Source organism: Entelurus aequoreus, linkage group LG11 (assembly GCF_033978785.1).
Source record: "Entelurus aequoreus isolate RoL-2023_Sb linkage group LG11, RoL_Eaeq_v1.1, whole genome shotgun sequence".
Lineage (NCBI taxonomy): Eukaryota > Metazoa > Chordata > Actinopteri > Syngnathiformes > Syngnathidae > Entelurus > Entelurus aequoreus.
In genome coordinates this window covers 15,546,871-15,569,898 of record NC_084741.1, presented here as the reverse complement: position 1 = coordinate 15,569,898, position 23,028 = coordinate 15,546,871, and the positions used below count along the sequence as shown (strand labels likewise).

At 38.3% G+C, this 23,028-nt stretch overlaps 1 protein-coding gene across 6 annotated transcripts in view; it reads left to right on the top strand.

Moving 5' to 3' along the window:
- LOC133659820 (BMP-binding endothelial regulator protein-like) overlaps positions 1-23,028 on the top strand; it is a 450,456-nt gene that overhangs the window by 23,900 nt on the left and 403,528 nt on the right. For all 6 annotated transcript variants that reach the window (XM_062062599.1, XM_062062597.1, XM_062062598.1 and 3 more), the window contains 2 exons: positions 8,749-8,813; positions 8,894-9,007. In XM_062062599.1, coding sequence (XP_061918583.1) covers positions 8,749-8,813; positions 8,894-9,007 — 179 coding nt within the window. The remainder of the gene's footprint in view (positions 1-8,748; positions 8,814-8,893; positions 9,008-23,028) is intronic.

Sequence of the window (23,028 nt, the reverse complement as noted above, 5' to 3'; positions counted from 1 at the left end):
TGAAGGCTGCATCGCGGGCCCTGAGGAGTGTGCGGACCTGGCTGGTCATCCAGGGTTTCTTGTTGGGTTAAACCCGGATGGCTTTTTCCACAGTCACATTCCCGATGCAGAACTGTATGTAGTCCAGCACTGTTCCTGTGGCTGTCTCCAGCTCCTGTTGTTGGAAGAGGTCCCGATTCGTGTGTTGGAAGCAGTCCTGAAGTTTGGGGAGTGCATCGTCAGGCCAGGTCATAACAGTCTTTGTGATGGGCCTGGCCTGGCGTCTGATGGGGGTGTAGGTAGGAGAGAGCAGGAGGGAAAGATGGTCTGACTGTCCAAGCTGGGGGAGGGGTGTAGCTCTGTACGCGTGCTTCACGTTGGTATACACGTGGTCAAGGGTGTTCTTGCCCCTTGTAGAACACTTCACGTGCTGGTAGAACTTACGGAGTACAGTCTTTAGATTGGCCTTATTAAAATCCCCTGCTATGATATGAACACCATCGGGGTGGGCCCGCTGCTGTTCGTTGACTGTGTTCAGCAGAAGAGACAGCGCTGTGTTTACTTTGGCGTCCGGTGGAATATACACAGCCGTGATGATAACAACAGACCGCTCTCTCGGGAGAAAAAAAGGCCGACATCTAACAGACATGTACTCCACGTCCGGGCAACAGTGCTGTTCATATCGGTATCGGTTGATATCGGAATCGGTAATTAAGAGTTGGACAATATCGGATATCGGCAAAAAAGCCATTATTGGACATCTCTAGTATTCTTGGATTGCTGTCATTCAGACTGAAGCGAGAGAAGACAGCAGACGCTACTATTTGCTCCTTTCTTTGTCCGTTACAGAAGACACACACACACACACACACACACACACACACACACACACACACACACACACACACACACACACACACACACACACACACCCAGTGTGTTTACAGTCCTCACGTCCGCAGCCTGGTACACTTCCATCCCACGCCATCACGTCGGGAGCAAAATGGCGTTTGGTTAACGTGTGGTTTCCAGCGCAGAATTCCTCAGAGGCCGGCGGGCATTTGGAAGGCGCGCCTGACCAGAGCCACACGTTATAAATAATGTCGGGCAGAGCGAGGTGGGCAGCCGCTGAAAGATCTTGACTTTCAACGCCGGCGAGCCCCATTTCCCCAGGATGAAAGAACAACTTGTGGGATCCGGTTTCCAGCGCTCCAGTTCTTCCTTTCCCAGCGCCAACGGGCATGTCATGACGCTCCAAACCGCTTCACGTGTTCTCGCCTGTGGAAACATCGACGGATTTCTTGGCTGCTACAGTCAAACATCTACAGGTCATCCTGAGAAAATCAATGGAGTTCTAGCTCGGACGTTACTACCTTGAAGGTTGGAGAAAATATATAGTATTCTCAAACCTTTTTACTTTCTTCTCTTTAGTACTTTAGAAGCACACGTAAAATGTCATTTAATGATTGACATGGCGCTTCATCCACGGTGGCAGTAAGGGCCACAAACAGAAAAGTTAAAGGCTTTAGGGGCCACTTTGAATTTTTTTGTACATTTAAGATTCTAATACCTGTCATGGTCTCACGTGCCCGTTATTATTAGTTTCTTGTATTTTGCATTCCTCCCTGTCCAGCGCGTCCACCATTTTTCATTCCACTTCCTGTTTACCTCCATTTGCTACCACTCGTTGCTCCGTCACCTGTCCCTGGTTAGCAATTAGGCAACACCTGTCCCAGGTTGCCAGTCAGGATGCTTTTTTTGGGAAAGGACCATTTTGCTCTGTGCTTCAGTGTTGTGCCTCATACACCTATGAGGGCTTCTTTTCTGCACTTGCCTGCCGTCTCCGCTTCCCATGGTCCACACATACACTGAAACGTAACAAAAAAATATATAATGTAGTTTTCTTCTTCTTCTTCTAGCTCTTGTTCTTCTTCTTGTTCTTCTTCTTCTTCTTCCTATTCTTCATCTTCTTGTTCTTCTTCTTCTTGTTCTTCTTCTTCTTGTTCTTGTTCTTGTTCTTCTTCTTGTTCTTGTTCTTCTTCTTGTTCTTCTTCGTCTTCTTGTTCTTGTTCTTCTTCTTCCTATTCTTCATCTTCTTGTTCTTGTTCTTCTTCGTCTTCTTGTTCTTGTTCTTCTTCCTATTCTTCATCTTCTTGTTCTTCTTCTTCTTGTTCTTGTTCTTCTTGTTCTTGTTCTTCTTTTTGTTCTTCTTCGTCTTCTTGTTCTTGTTCTTCTTCCTATTCTTCTTCTTCTTCCCATTCTTCATCTTCTTGTTGCTGTTGTTCTTCTTCTTATTATTATTGTTCTTCTTGTTGTTGTTGTTGTTCTTCTTCTTCTTGTTGTTGTTGTTGTTGTTCTTCTTCTTCTTCTTGTTGTTGTTGTTGTTCTTCTTCTTCCTATTCTTCATCTTCATTATCTTCATCTTCTTGTTCTTGTTCTTGTTCTTCTTCTTGTTCTTCTTCTTGTTCTTGTTGTTGTTGTTGTTCTTCTTCTTCTTCTTCATCCTCATTATCTTCATCTTTTTGTTCTTCTTGTTCTTCTTCTTGTTCTTGTTCTTCTTTTTGTTCTTCTTCTTTTTGTTCTTCTTGTTCTTCGTGTTCTTGTTATTGTTCTTCTTTTTGTTCTTCTTCTTGTTCTTCTTTTTGTTCTTCTTCTTCATATTCCTCTTCTTCTTCCTATTCTTCATCTTCACTATCTTCTTCTTCTTCTTCTTCTTCTTCTTGTTATTTTTCTTGTTCTTCTTCTTTTTGTTCTTCTTCTTCTTCTTCTTCTTCTTCTTCCTATTCTTCATCTTCACTATCTTCTTCTTCTTCTTCTTGTTCTTGTTATTCTTCTTGTTCTTCTTCTTGTTGTTCTTGTTCTTCTTTTTGTTCTTCTTCTTGTTCTTCTTCTTCTTGCTGTTCAGCCTATTCGGGAATCGCGGGCTTTTCCTTGACAAATTACACAAATTCCCAGATTTTCCAGAATTCCTGCTTTTCCAAAGCCCTATTTCCACCCTTTTTTCTGGCGACTACTCCTTCCACATTTTTTCAACGCATTTCAACCATTCCACGTCAAAACATTCCTCTTAATCAGGACAAAAAAAGAAGTTGTTTTTTGAACTGGAAAAATTCCCGGCATTCCCGAAATTCCAGGAATACCGTAATTCAATTTGTCAATTCAACATGTTACTACTTCAACATTTCTCGACCGATTTTGAAAAATTTCAACACCAACCATTCAAGTTTTTTACCATTTTCAAAAAAAATCCCGCTTTTCCCGAAATTCCCAATTTTTCGGAAAAAATGGGACATTCTTCAAAGTTCCACAATTCCCACAATTTTCATCCGATTCAAACCGTTCCAACTTCACAATATTCAGCCTGTTCAGGAATTGTGTGCTCTACTTCAACAATTCTAAACAAATTCCAGGATTTCAGTTCAACTTCAGCATTGGAGCATTCCTTTAGGAATTGTCTCTTGTAGTTAATATTAGTATCACTATTACACTTGGGCTTTAGCACATTTAAAGTCTTACCATATCGTGCAAGAAATGTGTACATATGTTCATCAAACACCATGTAGAAACGGTCATTTTGGTTTTCAGGTCCCATTTTTGTCTTTTTTTTTTTTTTGCACGGGCCAATAAAAAACAAGCTGAGGGCCGCAAATGGCCCCCGGGCAACTCTTTGGACACCCCTGGCCTAGCCCCTTCCTGCTATGTCACTGATTAGAATATAATGGCAAATTCCCCCACACTGAGTTGTCTCTGGAAGTTTTGCAAGTTTGTTTTTTTATGCTATTTTGCACAAAAAACGTTTACTTTTGTACAAAAGAAGCATCAAATTAAATTCAAATTTAGTACAAAAAAAAACTATGACAAACATTTGACATAAATAAACAAGTGTGAACAAATGTAATGGAGGACGGGGCATCCATATAAAATTCTGCTTGGGGAAGGGGTGTCCAAACTTTTTCCACTGAGGGCCACACACTAAAAAAGTTAAAGCATGCTTGTGTCATTTTGTTATTTTTTCGTTTTCAAAACCAATACAATATATAGTTAAATTTTTTTAATTTTTTAAATTTTTTTACATTTAAAGCTCCCCTCAAGTTTGGTGCCGCGGACCCAGAAGGGTCTCAGTCATAAAAATGTAAAAAAATAAGTCATATATTAATTTTTAAAACATTCATACAACACTTAAATCTCTAGATCAACTTCAAATCGCTTGATTTTATGCCCTTTTGTCAAAACTCTGTTTTTAAGGCAAAACCACAAAATATTAAAATTTTTCCAGAAAAAGATTTTCAAAGTGGAATATTTAATGTGAAGTGATTGTAGCCTTAAATAGGTCAATAATTCACAACATCATTGATTTTAATTTATTATTTATTTATTTTTGAGCAATGACGAGTTAAAAATATATTTTAAAAAACACTATAAAATTATTGGGGAACCGAAAAGGCCCACACTCATAAAAGTGTTGAAAAGAAGTCATACGTTTGTATTTATTTTATTTTTTTACTTCCATTGCTTAAGTCTCTAGAATAGGGCTGTCCAAACCTTTTGACTTGGGGGCCCCATTGGGCTTAAAAAAAAAATATGCCAAATACATTTACATTTTATATTATTATATATCACATCCACGGGAGCCCGCATTCTCGTTGACTCTCCTTGGACAAATGGACAAAGTTTTTCGATTAGTAGAATCACAGTTGACCCGGACATTGGAAAGTTCTCTTGCCGTCTGAGAAGTGTTGTATCCCAAATAGCTGCAATCGCTTTCTCTTAAAGGCCTACTGAAACCCACTACTACCGACCACGCAGTCTGATAGTTTATATATCAATGATGAAATCTTAACATTGCAACACATGCCAATACGGCCGGGTTAACTTATAAAGTGCAATTTTAAATTTCCGCTAAACTTCCGGTTGAAAACGTCTATGTATGATGACGTATGCGCATGACGTCAATCGTTAAAACGGAAGTATTCGGACCACATTGAATCCAATACAAAAAGCTCTGTTTTCATCTCAAAATTCCACAGTATTCTAGACATCTGTGTTGGTGAATCTTTTGCAATTTGTTTAATGAACAATGAAGACTGCAAAAAAGAAAGTTGTATGTGGGATCGGTGTATTAGCGGCGGACTACAGCAACACAACCAGGAGGACTTTGAGATGGATAGCAGACACGCTAGCCGCTGACCTCACCTTGACATCCTCCGTCTCCGGGCCGCCGACCGCATCAATGATCGTCGCTCCGTCGATCGCTGGAACGCAGGTGAGCACGGGTGTTGATGAGCAGATGAGGGCTGGCGTAGGTGGATAGCTAATGTTTTTAGCATAGCTCTGTAAGGTCCCGTTGCTAAGTTAGCTTCAATGGCGTCATTAGCAACAGCATTGTTAAGCTTCGCCAGCCTGGAAAGCATTAACCGTGTATTTACATGTCCATGGTTTAATAGTATTGTTGATTTTCTGTCTATCCTTCCAGTCAGGGGTTTATTTCTTTTGTTTCTATCTGCATTTAAGCCTGATGTGCTATCACGTTAGCTCCGTAGCTAAAGAACTTCGCCGATGTATTGTCGTGAATGTCCATTTCGCGTTCTCGACTCTCATTTTCAAGAGGATATAGTATCCGAGGTGGTTTAAAATACAAATCCGTGATCCACAATAGAAAAAAGAGAAAGTGTGGAATCCAATGAGCCCTTTTACCTAAGTTACGGTCAGAGCGAAAAAAGATACGTCCTGCACTGCACTCTAGTCCTTCACTCTCACATTCCTCATCCACAAATCTTTCATTCTCGCTCAAATTAATGGGGTAATCGTCGCTTTCTCGGTCCGAATCGCTCTCGCTGCATTGTAAACAATGGGGAAATGTGAGGAGCCTTTCAACCTGTGACGTCACGCTACTTCCGGTACAGGCAAGGCTTTTTTTATCAGCGACCAAAAGTTGCAAACTTTATCGTCGATGTTCTCTACTCAATCCTTTCAGCAAATGTAGGGAAATATCGCGAAATGATCAAGTATGACACATAGAATGGATCTGCTATCCCCGTTTAAATAAAACAATTTCAATTCAGTACGCCTTTAAGGTATTCATGTGTGATTTCCACAAGAGTCTGTACATGTAGAAGAAGGAGAAACACGGGCATGTTTGGATGACTCGCCTCCATCTTTCCAGTGGTTAGCTCCGAGTTACGAAACCGCTTTATTATGAAGCTGGCTGTGGCGCGGTCTTTCTGGCGTCACTTCCTCTCCGAACTCAATTTGTAAACAATGAGTGCATACAAAGCTAAGAGCTGGAGATTCAAGAAATACACGGCACACTTACCCGTGTAAAAATGTGTTCCGAGGAGGGGAACCTTAAACGCCGGTTTAGTGTGGCTGAAACGGGGCTTAGGCTAAATAAGTATTCGTTTAAGGCAGGGGTGTCCAAACTTTTCCCGCTGAGGGCCGCACACTGAAATATCAAAGCAAGCGGGGGCCATTTTGATATTTTTTATTTTAAAAACCAATACAATATATGTATAAAAAATATACATTTAGGCCTCCACTCAGGCTTGATCCTGGGGACCCCAAAGGGTTTAGGTACAAAAAATATTCAAAATGTGTCATTTTAGTATTATTATTATTATCCAAGGTTTAAATCTCCAGATCAACATTAGGTCTATCTGTCAATATAAAGTTTTTGTTTTTTTAAAGATTTACGCTGTATGCTCTTTTTGTCAAAGAAAACCCTGTTTTTTTTATGGAAAAAACACAAAATATGCAATATTTTCCCCCAATAACATTTTAAAGTGGAATATTTGAGATTATATAATAATTGGAGCTCATAGCATAACTCATAACAACATTGATTCATTATTATTTTTTGAGCAATGGTACTTTAAAAAAATAAAATAAAAAAAGTCCCACTAATATTATTGGGGATCAGTAAAGTATTAAAAAAATAAATCATACTTTTTTTTTTTTACTTTTAACACAATAGTCTCAAGATCAACTTCAGATCCATCCGTCAATTATAACTTTTATTGTTGTTTATGTTTTTTGTTTGTTTGTTTTAGGCCCTTGTTTAAAAAAAACAGCTGAGTTTTTTTATATGGCAAACACAAAATATGCAACATTTTCCCCAAAAAATGTCTCAAAGTGGAATATTTAATGTGACGTAATTGGAACCTTGAATAGGTCAATAATTCATAATGACATTGATTTTGATTCATTATTATTTTTTAAAGAAAGAAACAGCCTGCATGGCAGCTTTGTGTTATTAGAGTAAACATTGAAACATTTTATTGTTACATTTCACCTGTTTGCTTTTTTATACCACTTTTTATGTTTTTAATTTTTTTAAATTGTATTTTTAGAATGTGCCACGGGGCCGTTAAAATATTACCCGCGGGCTGCAAATGGCCCCTGAGCCGCACTTTGGACACCCCTGGTTTAAGGGGTTAGTGTAGACCAGGGGTCACCAACGCGGTGCCCGCGGGCACCTGGTAGCCCGTAAGGACCAGATGAGTCGCCCGCTGGCCTGTTCTAAAAATAGCTCAAATAGCAGCACTTACCAGTGAGCGTCCTCTATTTTTTAAATTGTATTTATTTACTAGCAAGCTGGTCTCGCTTTGCCCGACATTTTTAATTCTAAGAGAGACAAAACTCAAATAGAATTTGAAAATCCAAGAAAATATTTTAAAGACTTTGTCTTCACTTGTTTAAATAAATTCATTCATTTTTTTTACTTTGCTTCTTATAACTTTCAGAAAGACAATTTTAGAGAAAAAATACAACCTTAAAAATGATTTTAGGATTTTTAAACACATATACCTTTTTACATTTTAAATTCCTTCCTCTTCTTTCCTGACAATTTAAATCAATGTTCAAGTAAATTTTTTTTTTTTTATTGTAAAGAATAATAAATACATTTTAATTTGATTCTTCATTTTAGCTTCTGTTTTTTCGACGAAGAATATTTGTGAAATATTTTTTCAAACTTATTATGATTAAAATTCAAAAATATTATTCTGGCAAATCTAGAAAATCGTAGAATCAAATTTAAATCTTATTTCAAAGTCTTTTGAATTTTTTTTAAAATTTTTGTTCTGGAAAATCTAGAAGAAATAATGATTTGTCTTTGTTAGAAATATAGCTTGGTCCAATTTGTTATATATTCTAACAAAGTGCAGATTGGATTTTAACCTATTTAAAACATGTCATCAAAATTCTAAAATTAATCTTAATCAGGAAAAATTACTAATGATGTTCCAGAAATTCTTTTTTAAATTTTTTCAAAAAGATTCGAATTAGCTAGTTTTTCTCTTCTTTTTTTCGGTTGAATTTTGAATTTTAAAGAGTCGAAATTGAAGATAAACTATGTTTCAAAATTTAATTGTCCTTTTTTTCGTGTTTTCTCCTCTTTTAAACCGTTCAATTAAGTGTAAATATCATTAATTATTAATAATAACATAGAGTTAAAGGTAAATTGAGCAAATTGGCTATTTCTGGCAATTTATTTAAGTGTGTATCAAACTGGTAGCCCTTCGCATTAATCAGTACGCAAGAAGTAGCTCTTGGTTTCAAAAAGGTTGGTGACCCCTGGTGTAGACATAGCCTTAGAGAGCATTCGTAGAATGTGCCGTGGGCCGTTGAAATATTAGCCGCGGGACGCTAATGGCCTGCAGGCCACACTTTGGAGACACCCTGGTCTCAGGGCCCTATTTTAGCATGGTCCTTTTACCCTCCTGCTGCTGCTTATGATGATGATGATGATTTTTTTAAATTTTGTGTTTTCAGGTGTTCAGACCTTATTCACCTGGCTGTCCTTCACCCCAGGAAGCTATCAGTCTTCTCCGTCTTAGGTGAATGCCCCCCCCGTGTCACTTCCCGTTTGACCCGAGCGCCCACGTTGGAGTGTGTTGACGTGCGCGCGTGTGTGCAGGAACGGCGGGGAACGTGGAGCATGGCGACCAGTACCAGGTCAAACTGGTGTACGAACACAACCTGCAGAGGACCGCCTGCAACATGACCTACGGTGCCTTCGGAGGAGTCATGGGTACCCCCCCCCCCCCCCCCACACACACACACACACACACACACACACACACACACACACACACACACACACGTCAATGATGCTGTCTCATGCTCTCTGCGTGTGGAAAAACCAAGACGGGGACAGCCCTGGACTTCAGAATCCAACAATAACACACACACACACAACGGGAACCCCCTTTAAAGCAGAGAAAAATGGTCATTCCAAAGAAAGGCTGCTTTGTTGAGGTGTGTGTGTGTGCAGAAAAGTCCAGACTGTCTGTGGTCTGGCATGATGGGCCCTTCATCCGCTCCCCGTGTGTGTGAGTGTGTGTGAGTGTGTGTGAGAGCCAGAGCCAAAGTGGGCTTTGTTGCGTCCATGACTCGGTGATGTGGTTATTTCCACCACTAGAGGGCGCTCCATGCCACTGAATTACGATCTCCCAATGAATGGGATTCTGTTTGCTTTAGGGGGCCTCCTCCCCCACACACACCCCCGGGAAGGTCAGAAGTCAGCTCCGCAGCGCCACTAGAGGGTCTTTGTCTCGCACAAGGACACTTTCTGCCGGTTCTTTTACCTTGACTTTCAAGCCAAACCACATCACAGCGTCCATCATACACCGCACGCTATTTTTAAACCGCGTTATTATCTTTTATTCCCGTGTAATAAGTCAGCTTAATGCCTTGGACGTGAAAACCTTCAATAACTGGAGCAGAAGGCGTCCTTTAGCTAATAAGCCGAAGCACATTTATACTGATACATTATCCATCCATTTTCTACCGCTAGACCAGTGGTTCTTAAAGGCCTACTGAAACCCACTACTACCGACCACGCAGTCGGATAGTTTATATATCAATGATGAAATCTTAACATTGCAACACATGCCAATACGGCCGGGTTAACTTATAAAGTGCAATTTTAAATTTCCCGCTAAACTTCCGGTTGAAAACGTCTATGTATGATGACGTATGCGTGTGACGTCAATCGTTGAAACGGAAGTATTCGGTCCCAATGAATACAATACAAAAAGCTCTGTTTTCATCTCAAAATTCCACAGTATTCTGGACATCTGTGTTGGTGGATCTTTTGCAATTTGTTTAATGAACAATGAAGACTGCAAAGAAGAAAGTTGTAGGTGGGATCGGTGTATTAGCGGCTGGCTGCAGCAACACAACCAGGAGGACTTTGAGATGGATAGCAGACGCGCTAGCCGCCGACCTCACCTTGACTTCCTCCGTCTCCGGGCCGCCGACCGCATCTATGATCGGGTGAAGTCTTTCGTCGCTCCGTCGATCGCTGGAACGCAGGTGAGCACGGGTGTTGATGAGCAGATGAGGGCTGGCTGGCGTAGGTGGATAGCTAATGTTTTTGGCATAGCTCTGTGAGGTCCCGTTGCTAAGTTAGCTTCAATGGCGTCGTTAGCAACAGCATTGTTAAGCTTCGCCAGCCTAGAAAGCATTAACCGTGTATTTACATGTCCATGGTTTAATAGTATTGTTGATTTTCTGTCTATCCTTCCAGTCAGTGGTTTATTTTTTTTGTTTCTATCTGCATTTAAGCCCGATGCTATCACGTTAGCTCCGTAGCTAAAGAGCTTCACCGATGTATTGACGTGGAGATAAAAGTCACTGTGAATGTCCATTTCGCGTTCTCGACTCTCATTTTCAAGAGGATATAGTATCCGAGGTGGTTTAAAATACAAATCCGTGATCCACAATAGAAAAAGGAGAGAGTGTGGAATCCAATGAACCCTTGTACCTAAGTTACGGTCAGAGCGAAAAAAGATACGTCCTGCACTGCACGCTAGTCCTTCACTCTCACGTTCCTCATCCACAAATCTTTCATCCTTGCTCAAATTAATGGGGTAATCGTCGCTTTCTCGGTCTGAATCGCTCTCGCTGCATTGAAAACAATGGGAAATTGTGAGCAGCCCTTCCTCCTACGACGTCACGCTACTTCCGGTAGGGGCAAGGCTTTTTTTTATCAGAGACCAAAAGTTGCGAACTTTATCGTCGTTGTTCTATACTAAATCCTTTCAGCAAAAATATGGCAATATCGCGAAATGATCAAGTATGACACATAGAATGGATCTGCTATCCCCGTTTAAATAAGAAAATGTCATTTCAGTAGGCTTTTAACCTTGTTGGAGGTACTGAACCCCACCAGTTTCATATGCGCATTCACCGAACTCTTCTTAAGTGGAAATTAAAATGTGTTTGTTTTTTTCAAATTCAAGACAAAGTTATATGTTTTTTTTACTGGTGCACAAAATGAACCGTGCATGAACATCACCTTGTTCAAAGAACACCACCAATACAGTGCATGAACTCGCAACAAATTACACGCCTGCAAATCAGTGTGACTTCTGCTGTTGCCTTTGACAGACCAGGGGCCGTATTTATCAAGCTTCTTAGAATTACTCCTAAGAAGTCTGCTAAGAGTTGACTTAAGGGTAAAGAAATTCTTTGCTGAAAGCTGCACTTAAAAGTTAGTTATCAAGCGTCTTACTCATACTTTCAGCGAAGTGTAGGACTGAATCTTAAGTGTCACACTCAGAGCTGAATTACGACATTACTATGTGCCGTAAACGGAATTTTAGGTGACGTCATTTCTGTGTCCATAGAAATGACCAATCACGGAAGGGAATCCCTTGTCTAAGAATAAAGAAATATCTTAGAAATATTTAAGTGGACAATGGGAGTGTATATTTTGACAATAAACTACAAAATAATACAAAACAAACAAACAATATTGTTTTCACTGCTGGACTCTAGAAAGAGGTTCCGCAGCCTCCGAAGCAGAACCTCCAGGTTCTGTAACAGCTTCTTCCCTCAGGCCGTAAGACTCTTGAACGCATCATAATTAAATTATCCCCTCAACTCCCCCCAAAATGGATTAACTCGCTGGGATAAAAAAGACAATATAACATACATCCATAAACGTGGACGCATGTGAGAAAGTGCAATATATTTATCTGTACAGTAATCTATTTATTTATTTATTTATTTATTTATTTATTTATATATATTTATATATATTTATTTATTTTATATATATATTTATATAGTATTTATATATATTTATTTATTTATATATGCACCTTATTGCTTTTTTTTTATCCTGCACTACCATGAGCTTATGTAACAAAATTTCGTTCTTATCTGTGCTATAAAGTTCAAATTTGAATGACAATAAAAAGGAAGTCTAAGTCTAACAATATTGGCAATGAATCAAAAATAAATGTTTCCTTTTCTTTCCAATTCATTAATTAGGCAACTAATTTGAAACTGGTGTGGGTGGCTCTATATATACTAGCCCACTGCAGCCACATGCAGAAATCAACATGGAATCGAAAATTATTACATCTGTGACAAAAATAATACCCGCTCTGTCTAAACGATAGCCTTTGATCAGCTGCTCGTCATCAAACAAAGCCAGGACATCCTTCCGCTCCCTGAACGTTCGCGCACGTCTCTCTCGCCTCAGTGCCATCCCCTGCTGGCAACTCCTAACCACTTAGGACACCTCTGAAGGTCTCTTAAATATCGTGGAGAGTAGGAGTGATTCTTAGACTTAAGAAAGTTGATAAATAGCTTTTATTCTTAAGTTTGAGAGTAGGACTAAATTTTGCAAATTCTCAGGACTTAAGTGTAAAATGGCACTCTAAGACACTTGATAAATACGGCCCCAGTTCAGATATGCGCCTTGGCAATTGCCACTCTCATGTCATTTTCACAGCAAAGTCTGTTCTTTTTCTTCGTTTTTATGTCCAGCATCCTCCAAAAGGATCGCTCGCAAATATATGTTGTAACAAATGGTATAACAAATAGCAATAACTGGATACTTTTCCATTTGTCGACACCAAAACGTTGAGAGCGTTGTTGTTCTGAAGAGTTGCTGTTGAACCTGGCTCTTGCTGAATTTCAATGATTTCGTCGAGGTATTCATCATTGACGTTTGCTGTCTCAACAGCCAAAGTGAACGGCTGTCACACCCATGCCGGGATATGACTCTCTTGTAGGGAAATATCCGTCGAGAGACTTTGCAAGCTCATCTGAGTGCGTGGCAATTGTTTGCTTCAGTTCCATGGGTACAGAAATGTCTCCGATTCCAGACACATCTCGTCGCGCACATGTTGCTCCACTGAATGCTCAAGGAGTTTTTGCGTTTGCTCAAGCATATGGAAAATTAGAGGGAACATTGTTTGGGGGGTATCCATAATACGCCGATAGGGAGAAGTTTTTATTTACAAGTCTTGACCTCCGCGGGGGAGGCTCCGCCGAACCCCTGAGGCCGACTCACCGAACCCCTAGGGTTGGATCGAACCCAGGTTAAGAACCACTGCGCTAGACGCTTCTCCTTATTTCCCTGTTTTTCTTGCACTATAACACTAAATGTTCTGATTATTTTCATTATTCATTATAGTTTTAACGAACATACACAGCAAGTTGTGTTTGTCTGGACCTCTCAGCGCTCCTCACGACCTCTTGACAAGGCACACACTTGACCTCTTAACTGGAACCAGAGCTGTGTGTGTGTGTGCGTGTGTGTGTTTGTTTGGGCTAGCGAGTGAGAAATAGAGAATTTCTACTTCTTCTTGTTTTATGGCGGGCCACTTAGGGGTGTAACGGTACACAAAAATTTCGGTTCGGTACATACCTCGGTTTAGAGGTCACCGTTCGGTTAATTTTCGGTACAGTAAGAAAACAACAAAATATACATTTTTGGGTTATTTATTTACCAAATTTGCAAAATCTTCCACCAGACATATTTTTCTTAGTGGAATATTTTTAATGTGAAGTAATCGAAACCTTGGATAGGTCAATAATTCATAATAACATTGATTTTGATTCAATATTATGTTTTGAGCAGTGACAGTTTGAATTGAATTTGCAACATTTTCTAAATTACATTTAACCTTTAAGTTTTTTATTTCACTTTTGTTATGTTTTTGTTTATTTTAATAGTATTTTTAGAATGTGCCGTGGGCCTTTTAAAACATTAGCTGTGGGCCGCAAATGGCCTCCGGGGCACACTTTTGACACCCCTGCTACAGATAATAAAACATTTAATCTGATAAATCTATGGATAAAAAGCAGAGCCTGGCGACGCGTGCGCGTTTATCATAACTCTCTCGCTCTCTCTATCTCTGCCCCTCCCTCACCAATGCTGCTGCGCGCAAAATTTGTTTTGTTTTTAACCCTTTCTTAACCCTGAACGTACATTGAAAATACACGCAACCCTAACTCAAAATGCCGGACATTTAAGAAACTCCGCCCTGACAGCTCCGCAAAAGAGGACATGTCCGGTGAAAAGAGGACGTATGGTCAGTCTATCGTAGCTCGTTAGCTGCTAGCATGCCGCTAACGGGCTACAATAGACTGACCATACGTCCTCTTTTCACCGGACATGTCCTCTTTTGCGGAGCTGTCAGGGCGGAGTTTCTTAAATGCCTCAACTGTCCGTCATTTTGAGTAAACACTGCACACCAAGGCACAACACACGGCAGTTACGCTACTTAATATGTCCGTGTGGAAACTCGTTCCGTACACCTCCGAACCGAACCAAAACCCCCATACCGAAACGGTTCAATACAAATACACGTACCGTTACACCCCTAGGGTCACTCAACGTTAAAGGTGCATACTGCCACCTACTGTATTGGAGTGTGAACCACCCCATGTCTCCCTCCCTCACAAACATACTTTCCCAAACTAAATTCCATTCCATAAACCTGTCTCTTCTAGAAACTTCACCAAGATTTTCTGGTTGCTGCTTAGTACCCCTTTGAGAGTAACCTAGTCTTCTAACGTCCTCTCTTAGTTTTCTCCTTTCTCCGCTGTGTTTCCCACTATGAATGATTGCATGTTCCACTGACTCTACCTCATAGCGGCGGTCACACAATCCTGTTGGGTGTTTACTTATAACAGGGGTGTCTAAAGTGCGGCCCGGGGGCCATTTGCGGCCCGCAGATAATTGTTTACCGGCCCGCCACACATTCTGGAAATACTATTGTAAAAATAAAAAAGAACATTAAAAAAAGTGGAATGAGGTGAAATCTAACGAGAAAAAGTTGCAATGTTGACACAAAAGCTGCCATGCAGGCTGTTTTTTTTCTTTTGTCTTTCTTCATTTTTCTTTTTTTGCCATTGCTCAAAAAAAAAAAAAAATGAAAAAAAATCCATGTTATAATTAATTATTTTCAGGGCTCTGCCACGCCAAATTTCTTCCCCCCTACAAAAACCTCCCCCCCATTTACTTCCGGGTCTGCGTCCAATAAAGTCACAAAGTTGCCGGGGGTCCTTAACCGGCACGCGACTGTCCTGTTTCACGCCTGTACAAAAGAAAAACAATCGATTTCTTCAGATTCCAGCAGCTGTCAAAGACGAAGTATCCTTCCAGCGACGTGCAGTCAAAGCCGAATCGCTGTCAATGACGTAAGAGGAAACATGACCACGGAAGTAAATGGGGGGGGAGGGAGGTTTTTGTAGGGGGGGGGGAGAAATTTGGCGTGACAGCTCCAATTACTTCAGATATTTCACTTTAAAATGTTTTATGTGGTAAATGTTGCATATATTGTGTAGTAGTCAAAAAAGCGCATAAAACAAACAAAATAATAGTTCCAGCATAAAATCGACAGATATATCTGAAGTTGATCTCGTAACTTAAGTGTTGAAAGTAAAAGAAAAACCTAATAAAAATGTATCACTTTATGAGTGGGGCACCTTTTGGATCCCAAATATATTTAGTGATTTTTTATTTATCTTTTCACTGTGATTACTCAAAAATATGAAATAATTAAAATCAATGGTGTCCTGCGATATTGATCTTTTAGGGCTCTAATTACTAAATACTGCATATTTCAGTTTTACTATAAAAAAACTAAGTTGTTTTTGACAGAAAAGCCATAAAACTTTTTTTTTATTTGTATTACTTTATATCAACTTGAAGTTGATATAGAGATTTACTGTAAGTAATGATAAATAAATGATAAATGGGTTATACTTGTATAGCGCTTTTCTACCTTCAAGGTACTCAAAGCGCTTTGACAGTATTTCCACATTTACCCATTCACACACACATTCACACACTGATGGCGGGAGCTGCCATGCAAGGCGCTAACCAGCAGCCATCAGAGGCAAAGGGTGAAGTGTCTTGCCCAAGGACACAACGGACGTGACTAGGAAGGTAGAAGGTGGGAATTGAACCCCAGTAACCAGCAACACTCCGATTGCTGGCACAGCCACTCTACCAACTTCGCCACGCCGTCCCGTTAAATAATTTAAAAAAAATAATAATCTGACTTATTTTTAACATTTTAATGACTGAGACCCTTTATGGTCCCCGGAACCCCTAAAGGTAAAATAAATAAAAAATGCCTACATTTTGTTATGGTTTGAAAATGAAAAATATCAAAATGGCCCCCACATGCTTTAATTTTTCCGTGTGCGGCCCTCAGTGGAAAAAGTTTGGACACCCTGGACTTATAAGGTGCAATGTTCTTGAACTGGTCTTGAACTGGGTTAGAAGCTACTTAACCAACAGGAAGCAATACGTGAAGATAGGCGAACACACTTCTACAGAGCTGAAAATATTTTGTGGCGTACCTCTGGGATCAATACTTGGACCAAAATTGTTCAATCTCTATATAAACAAGTGTATGTTAGTGTTACCAAAGCTGAGTTATTGTGTAGAAATATGGGGAAATAGCTTCAAAAGTACACTTCATTCATTAACAGTGTTACAAAAAAGATCAGTTAGAATAATACATAATGTTGGATATAGAGAACATACAAACCCCTTATATATTGAATCAAAAATACTGAAATTCCACGACATAGTGAATTTGCAAACAGCTAAAATTATACACAAAGCAAACTATAACCTGCTACCCAAGAATATACAACAATTCTTCTCAAATTTTTTAAAATTGAAAACATTACATCCCAACAAAATTAAAATAGCTAAAGTTGCACCAATTTATAAGACTGGAGACAAACATCAATTTACAAATTATAGACCTGTTTCTTTACTTCCACAATTTTCTAAAATCATTGAAAAACTGTTCAATTACAGATTAGAGAGTTTCACAAACAAAAATAGAATACTCGAAGAGAACCAATATGGATACAGAGCTAATGTTTAAAATTCAATGGCTTTAATTGAAATTACAGAATAAATTACCAATGCAATAGATAGTAAAAAATGTGTTTATTGATCTAACTAAAGCATTTAACACAATCACAATATTTTAATCAAAAAACTAGAACGATATGGCATCAGAGGGTTAGTCTTAAACTGGATAAGAAGTTATCTAACGAACAGGAAACAATACGTGAAGCTGGGCGAACACACGTCTACAACGCTAAATATGTCCTGTGGTGTACCTCAGGGATCAATACTAGGACCAACATTATTCAATCTCTATATTAGTGACATTAGTAAAGTTACAAAAGATTTAAAGTTAGTATTATTTGCGGATGATACAATAACGTTTTGTTCAGGAGAGAACACGCAGACGCTAATACAAATAACAGAAGAAATGAACAAATTAAAATGATGGTTTGACAAAAACAGACTATCGTTGAATCTCAGTAAAACTAAAATAATGCTATTTGGTAACAGTAGAAGAGAAAGTCAAACACAAATACAAATAGACGGAATAGACATTGAAAGAGTAAATGAAACCAAATTTCTAGGTGTAATGATTGATGATAAATTGAACTGGAAATCTCGTGTAAAAAAATATACAACATAAAGTAGCAAGAAACACGTCAATAATGAATAAAGCAAAACATGTTCTAGACCAAAAATCACTTCATATTCTCTACTGCTCACTAGTGTTACATATCTGAGTTATTGTGTAGAACTATGGGGAAATAATTACAAAAGTACACTTCATTCCTTAACGGTGTTACAAAAAAGATCAGTTTGAATAATACATAATGTTGGATATAGAGAACATACAAACACTTTATTAAATCAAAGATACTGAAATTCCACGACATAGTGAATTTGCAAACAGCTAAAATTATACACAAAGCAAACTATAACCTGCTACCCAAGAATATACAACAATTCTTCTCAAAAAAAGAGGAGAAATATAATCTTAGAGAAAAAGGTAATTTAAAACATTTGTATGCACGTACAACACTTAAGACCTTCAGTATATCAGTATGTGGAATTAAATGATGGAAGGATTAAGCAAAGCAATCAAACAATGTACTAATATGATCCACTTCAAGACACTCTTCAAACTTAAAGTGTTTACAAAGTACAAAGAAGAAGAACCATGATAAACATTCTGAATTTATTACATCCATCCATCTTACTCATCTCACTATATGAAATGTAACTTACTTCACCGAGTATTATTTATTTGTTTATTTATATTTATTGTGATTACTTATGGAGTATAATGTGAATAAATTGAGAGCAGGAAGTGAACAAAAGTTTTAGCAACTGCTATGTAAAGGAAAAGGGGTAGGATTAAATAAGCTCAGCTTCTTCCTACTCCTTTTCGAACATGTTGAATAGAGAAACTGGAAATTGTGATGCATCATGTTGTATGCATGCATGCATGTTCCAAATAAACTCAAACTCAAACAACATTTGTAAAGTTACAAGGGACTTACAGTTAGTATTATTTGCGGATGATACAACTGCGTTTTGTTCGGGAGAGAACACACAAAAGCTAATACAAATAATAACAGAAGAAAAGAACAAATTAAAAAGATGGTTTGACAAAAACAGACAATCTTTGAATCTCAGTAAAACTAAAACAATGCTATTTGGTAACAGTAGAAGGGGAAAAAATGGGTTATACTTGTAGAGCGCTTTTCTACCTTAAAGGTACTCAAAGCGCTTCAACACTATTTCCACATTCACCCATTCACACACATTCACACACTGATGGCGGGAGCTGCCATGCAAGGCACTAACCACGACCCATCAGGAGCAAGGGTGAAGTGTCTTGCTCAAGGACACAACGGACGTGACGAAGTTGGTAGAAGGTGGGAATCGAACCAGGAACCCTCAGGTTGCTGGCACGGCCACTCTCCCGACTGCGCCCCGCCGTCCCCCCGGAAAGTCAAACACAATTACAAATAGACGGAGTAGATATTGAAAGAGTAAAAGAAAACACATTTTTGGGTGTAATAATAGTTGATAAAATGAACTGGAAATCTCATGTAAAAAATATACAACATAAAGTAGCAAGAAACACGTCAATAATGAATAAAGCAAAACATGTTCTAGACCAAAAATCACTTCATATTCTCTACTGCTCACCAGTGTTACCATATCAGAGTTATTGTGCAGAAATATGGGGAAACAACTACAAATGCGCACTGTATTCACTAACGGTGTTACAAAAAATATCTATTATATAACTATTTTGTTTCCATTGGTGACTTTGTATAAGAACCAACCAACGTAACGTGTGGAGTCCCCCAAGGTTCAATCTTGGGGCCGACTTTATTTAACATCTACATGCTCCCACTAGGACAAATCATGCAAAATAATAACATTGACCATCATTGCTATGCCGATGACACCCAAATCTATGTAGCGCTATCACCAAATGACTATCGCCCCATAGATCTTCTGTGCCAGTGCATTGAGCAAGTCAAACACTGGATGTGCCAAAATTTTCTACAACTAAATGAAGATAAAACTGAGATAATTGTTTTTGGTGCTAAAAAAGGTTTAAAGTCATCCAACACCTTCAATCACTGTCCCTGAAAACCTCAAATAAAGCCAGAAATCTTGGGGTTATTTTAGATTCTGATTTACATTTCGACAGTCACATCAAATCAGTAACAAAACCGGCCTACTATCACCTCAAAAATGTAACAAGACTTAGAGGGCTCATGTCAGCTCAAGACTTTGAAAAACTTATACATGCCTTTATTACCAGTAGGCTAGACTGTTGTAATGGTCTCCTTGAAGCTTTTCCCAAAAAAACTGTCAGGCAGCTCCAGCTTGTTCAGAACGCTGCTGCTAGAGTTCTAACAAAGACCAAAAAATGTGAGCACGTTACACCAATTCTTAAATCCTTACATTGGCTCCCTGTACATCAGAGAATTGATTTCAAAATCCTCCTGCTCACATAAAAATCACTACATGGTCTAGGGCCGAAGTATATCACTGATATGCTCCCACTATATAAGCCCTCTAGATCACTAAGATCTTCTGAGACCAATCTGTTAGCGGTTCCCAGAGTAAACTCAAATCAAGGGAGCGCATCATTCAGTCACTATGCAACAAATAGCTGGAATAAACTTCCTGAAGATGTCAGACTCTCCCCAACTCTGACTACTTTTAAAACAAGACTGAAAACTTTTATGTTCACCTTAGCTTTCAGCTAAATCTTTTAACTTTTAACGTCCGCACTGTTTTTATTTTTATTGTCTGCATTTTAATTTTGCTTTTATTTTCTTTCATTTCACTTTGTTGTCTGTGAAGCACTTTGAGTCTGCCTTGTGTATGAAAAGTGCTTTACAAATAAAGTTGCCTTGCCTTGCCTTGCCTATTAGAATAATACATCATGTTGGATATAGACAACATACAAACCCTTTATTTATTGAATGAAAAATATTGAAATTCAACGATTTGGTGCATTTGCAAACAGCTAAAATTATGTACAAAGCAAACTATAACCTGCTACCCAAGAATGTACAACAATTCTTCTCAACAAAAGAGGAGAAATATAACCCTATTTTATACATTTGTATCCTCGTACAACACTTAAGACCTTTAGCATATCAGTATGTGGAATTAAATTATGGAATGGATTAACCAAAGAAATCAGACAAAGCAGCAATATGATTCAGTTTAAGAGACTGTTCAAACTACAAGTGTTCACAAAGTACACAGAACAATAATTATGATAAATATCTTGAACCTTTTTTTTTTTTTTTTTTTGAGATAACGATTATTTATGTATTTAATATTTGTTTACTTACTATGGTATATTATTTATTAATTTTTTATTCACTGTTCTGTTACAGAGAACGAGGAAATGGGATAACATTGCTATGGTATGAGAAGGGGTAGGATTAAATAAGCTCAGCTTCTTCTTATTCCTTTTCGGACGTGCTATAACGAAACAACTAGAAATATGTGATGCATCACATTGTATCGTATGCATGTTCCAAATAAACTGAACTGAAATGTCTTAGTCAGTCTGGTGCGCGATATGATTCCTTCTAGAGATGTCCGATAATATCGGTCTGCCGATATTATCGGCCGATAAATGCGTTAAAATGTATTATCTGAAATTATCGGTATCGGTTTTTTTTATTATCAGTATCTGTTTTTATTTTTTATTATTATTTTTTATTTTTTTATTAAATCCACATAAAAAACACAAGATACACTTACAATTAGTGCACCAACCCAAAAAATCTCCCTCCCCCATTTACACTCATTCACACTCATTCACACAAAAGGGTTGTTTCTTTCTGTTATTAATAAATTAAAGTACCAATGATTGTCACACACACACTAGATATGGTGAAATTTGTCCTCTGCATTTGACCCATCCCCTTGGGGAGCAGTGGGCAGCAGCGGCGCCGCGCCCGGGAATCATTTTGGTGATTTAACCCCCAACTCCAACCCTTGATGCTGAGTGCCAAGCAGGGAGGTAATGGGTCCCATTTTTATAGTCTTTGGTATGACTCGGCTGGGATTTGAACTCCTATTCAAGAAAATGTTTTTAATGTATTTATCTTATTTTATTTTATTCATTTTTTAAAAAAGTACCTTATCTTCACCATACCTGGTTGTCCAAATTAGGCATAATAATGTGTTAATTCCACGACTGTATATATCGGTTGATATCGGTATCGGTTGATATCGGTATCGGTAATTAAAGAGTTGGACAATATCGGCATATCGGATATCGGCAAAAAGCCATTATCGGACATCCCTAATTCCTTCCTCTTTTGTGTTCCCCCTTACAGTTCTTCCCGCTCCTACTGTGTTGTGTACTGCATATAAGTGTCTTCCATGTTGTAACAATGTCCCGGTGTGATTGCCACTCTTTCAAAAGATTTCCTTTAATGAATTATGTTATAACTGCATATTTCTTATGTCTCATCACTACTTTTTTTCCCGACTTGAGAAGCACCCAGGACAATGTACCCATGTGGGATCTGAGCCCAGGATGTCATTGTGGCTTGTGCAGCCCTTTGAGACACTCGTGATTTAGGGCTATATACACTACCGTTCAAAAGTTTGGGGTCACATTGAAATGTCCTTATTTTTGAAGGAAAAGCACTGTACTTTTCAATGAAGATAACTTTAAACTAGTCTTAACTTTAAAGAAATACACTCTATACCAGGGGTCACCAACGCGGTGCCCGCGGGCACCAGGTAGCCCGTAAGGACCAGATGAGTAGCCCGCTGGCCTGTTCTAAAAATAGCTCAAATAGCAGCACTTACCAGTGAGCTGCCTCTATTTTTTAAATTGCATTTATTTACTAGCAAGCTGGTCTCGCTTTGCCCGACATTTTTAATTCTAAGAGAGACAAAACTCAAATAGAATTAAAAAATCCAAGAAAATATTTTAAAGACTTGGTCTTCACTTGTTTAAATAAATTATTATTTTTTTTTTTAACTTTGCTTCTTATAACTTTCAGGAAGACAATTTTAGAGAAAAAATACAACCTTAAAAATGATTTTAAGATTTTTAAACACATATACCTTTTTACATTTTAAATTCCTTCCTCTTCTTTCCTGACAATTTAAATCAATGGTAAAGTAATTAATTTTTTTTGTGTGTAAAGAATAATAAATACATTTTAATTTAATTCTTCACTTTAGCTTCTGTTTTTTCGACGGAGAATATTTGTGAAATATTTCTTTAAACTTATTATGATTAAAATTCAAAAAAATTATTCTGGCAAATCTAGAAAATCTGTAGAATCAAATTAAAATCTTATTTCAGTCTTTTGAAATTCTTTTAAAATTTTTGTTCTGGAAAATCTAGAAGAAATAATGATTTGTCTTTGTTAGAAATATAGCTTAGTCCAATTTGT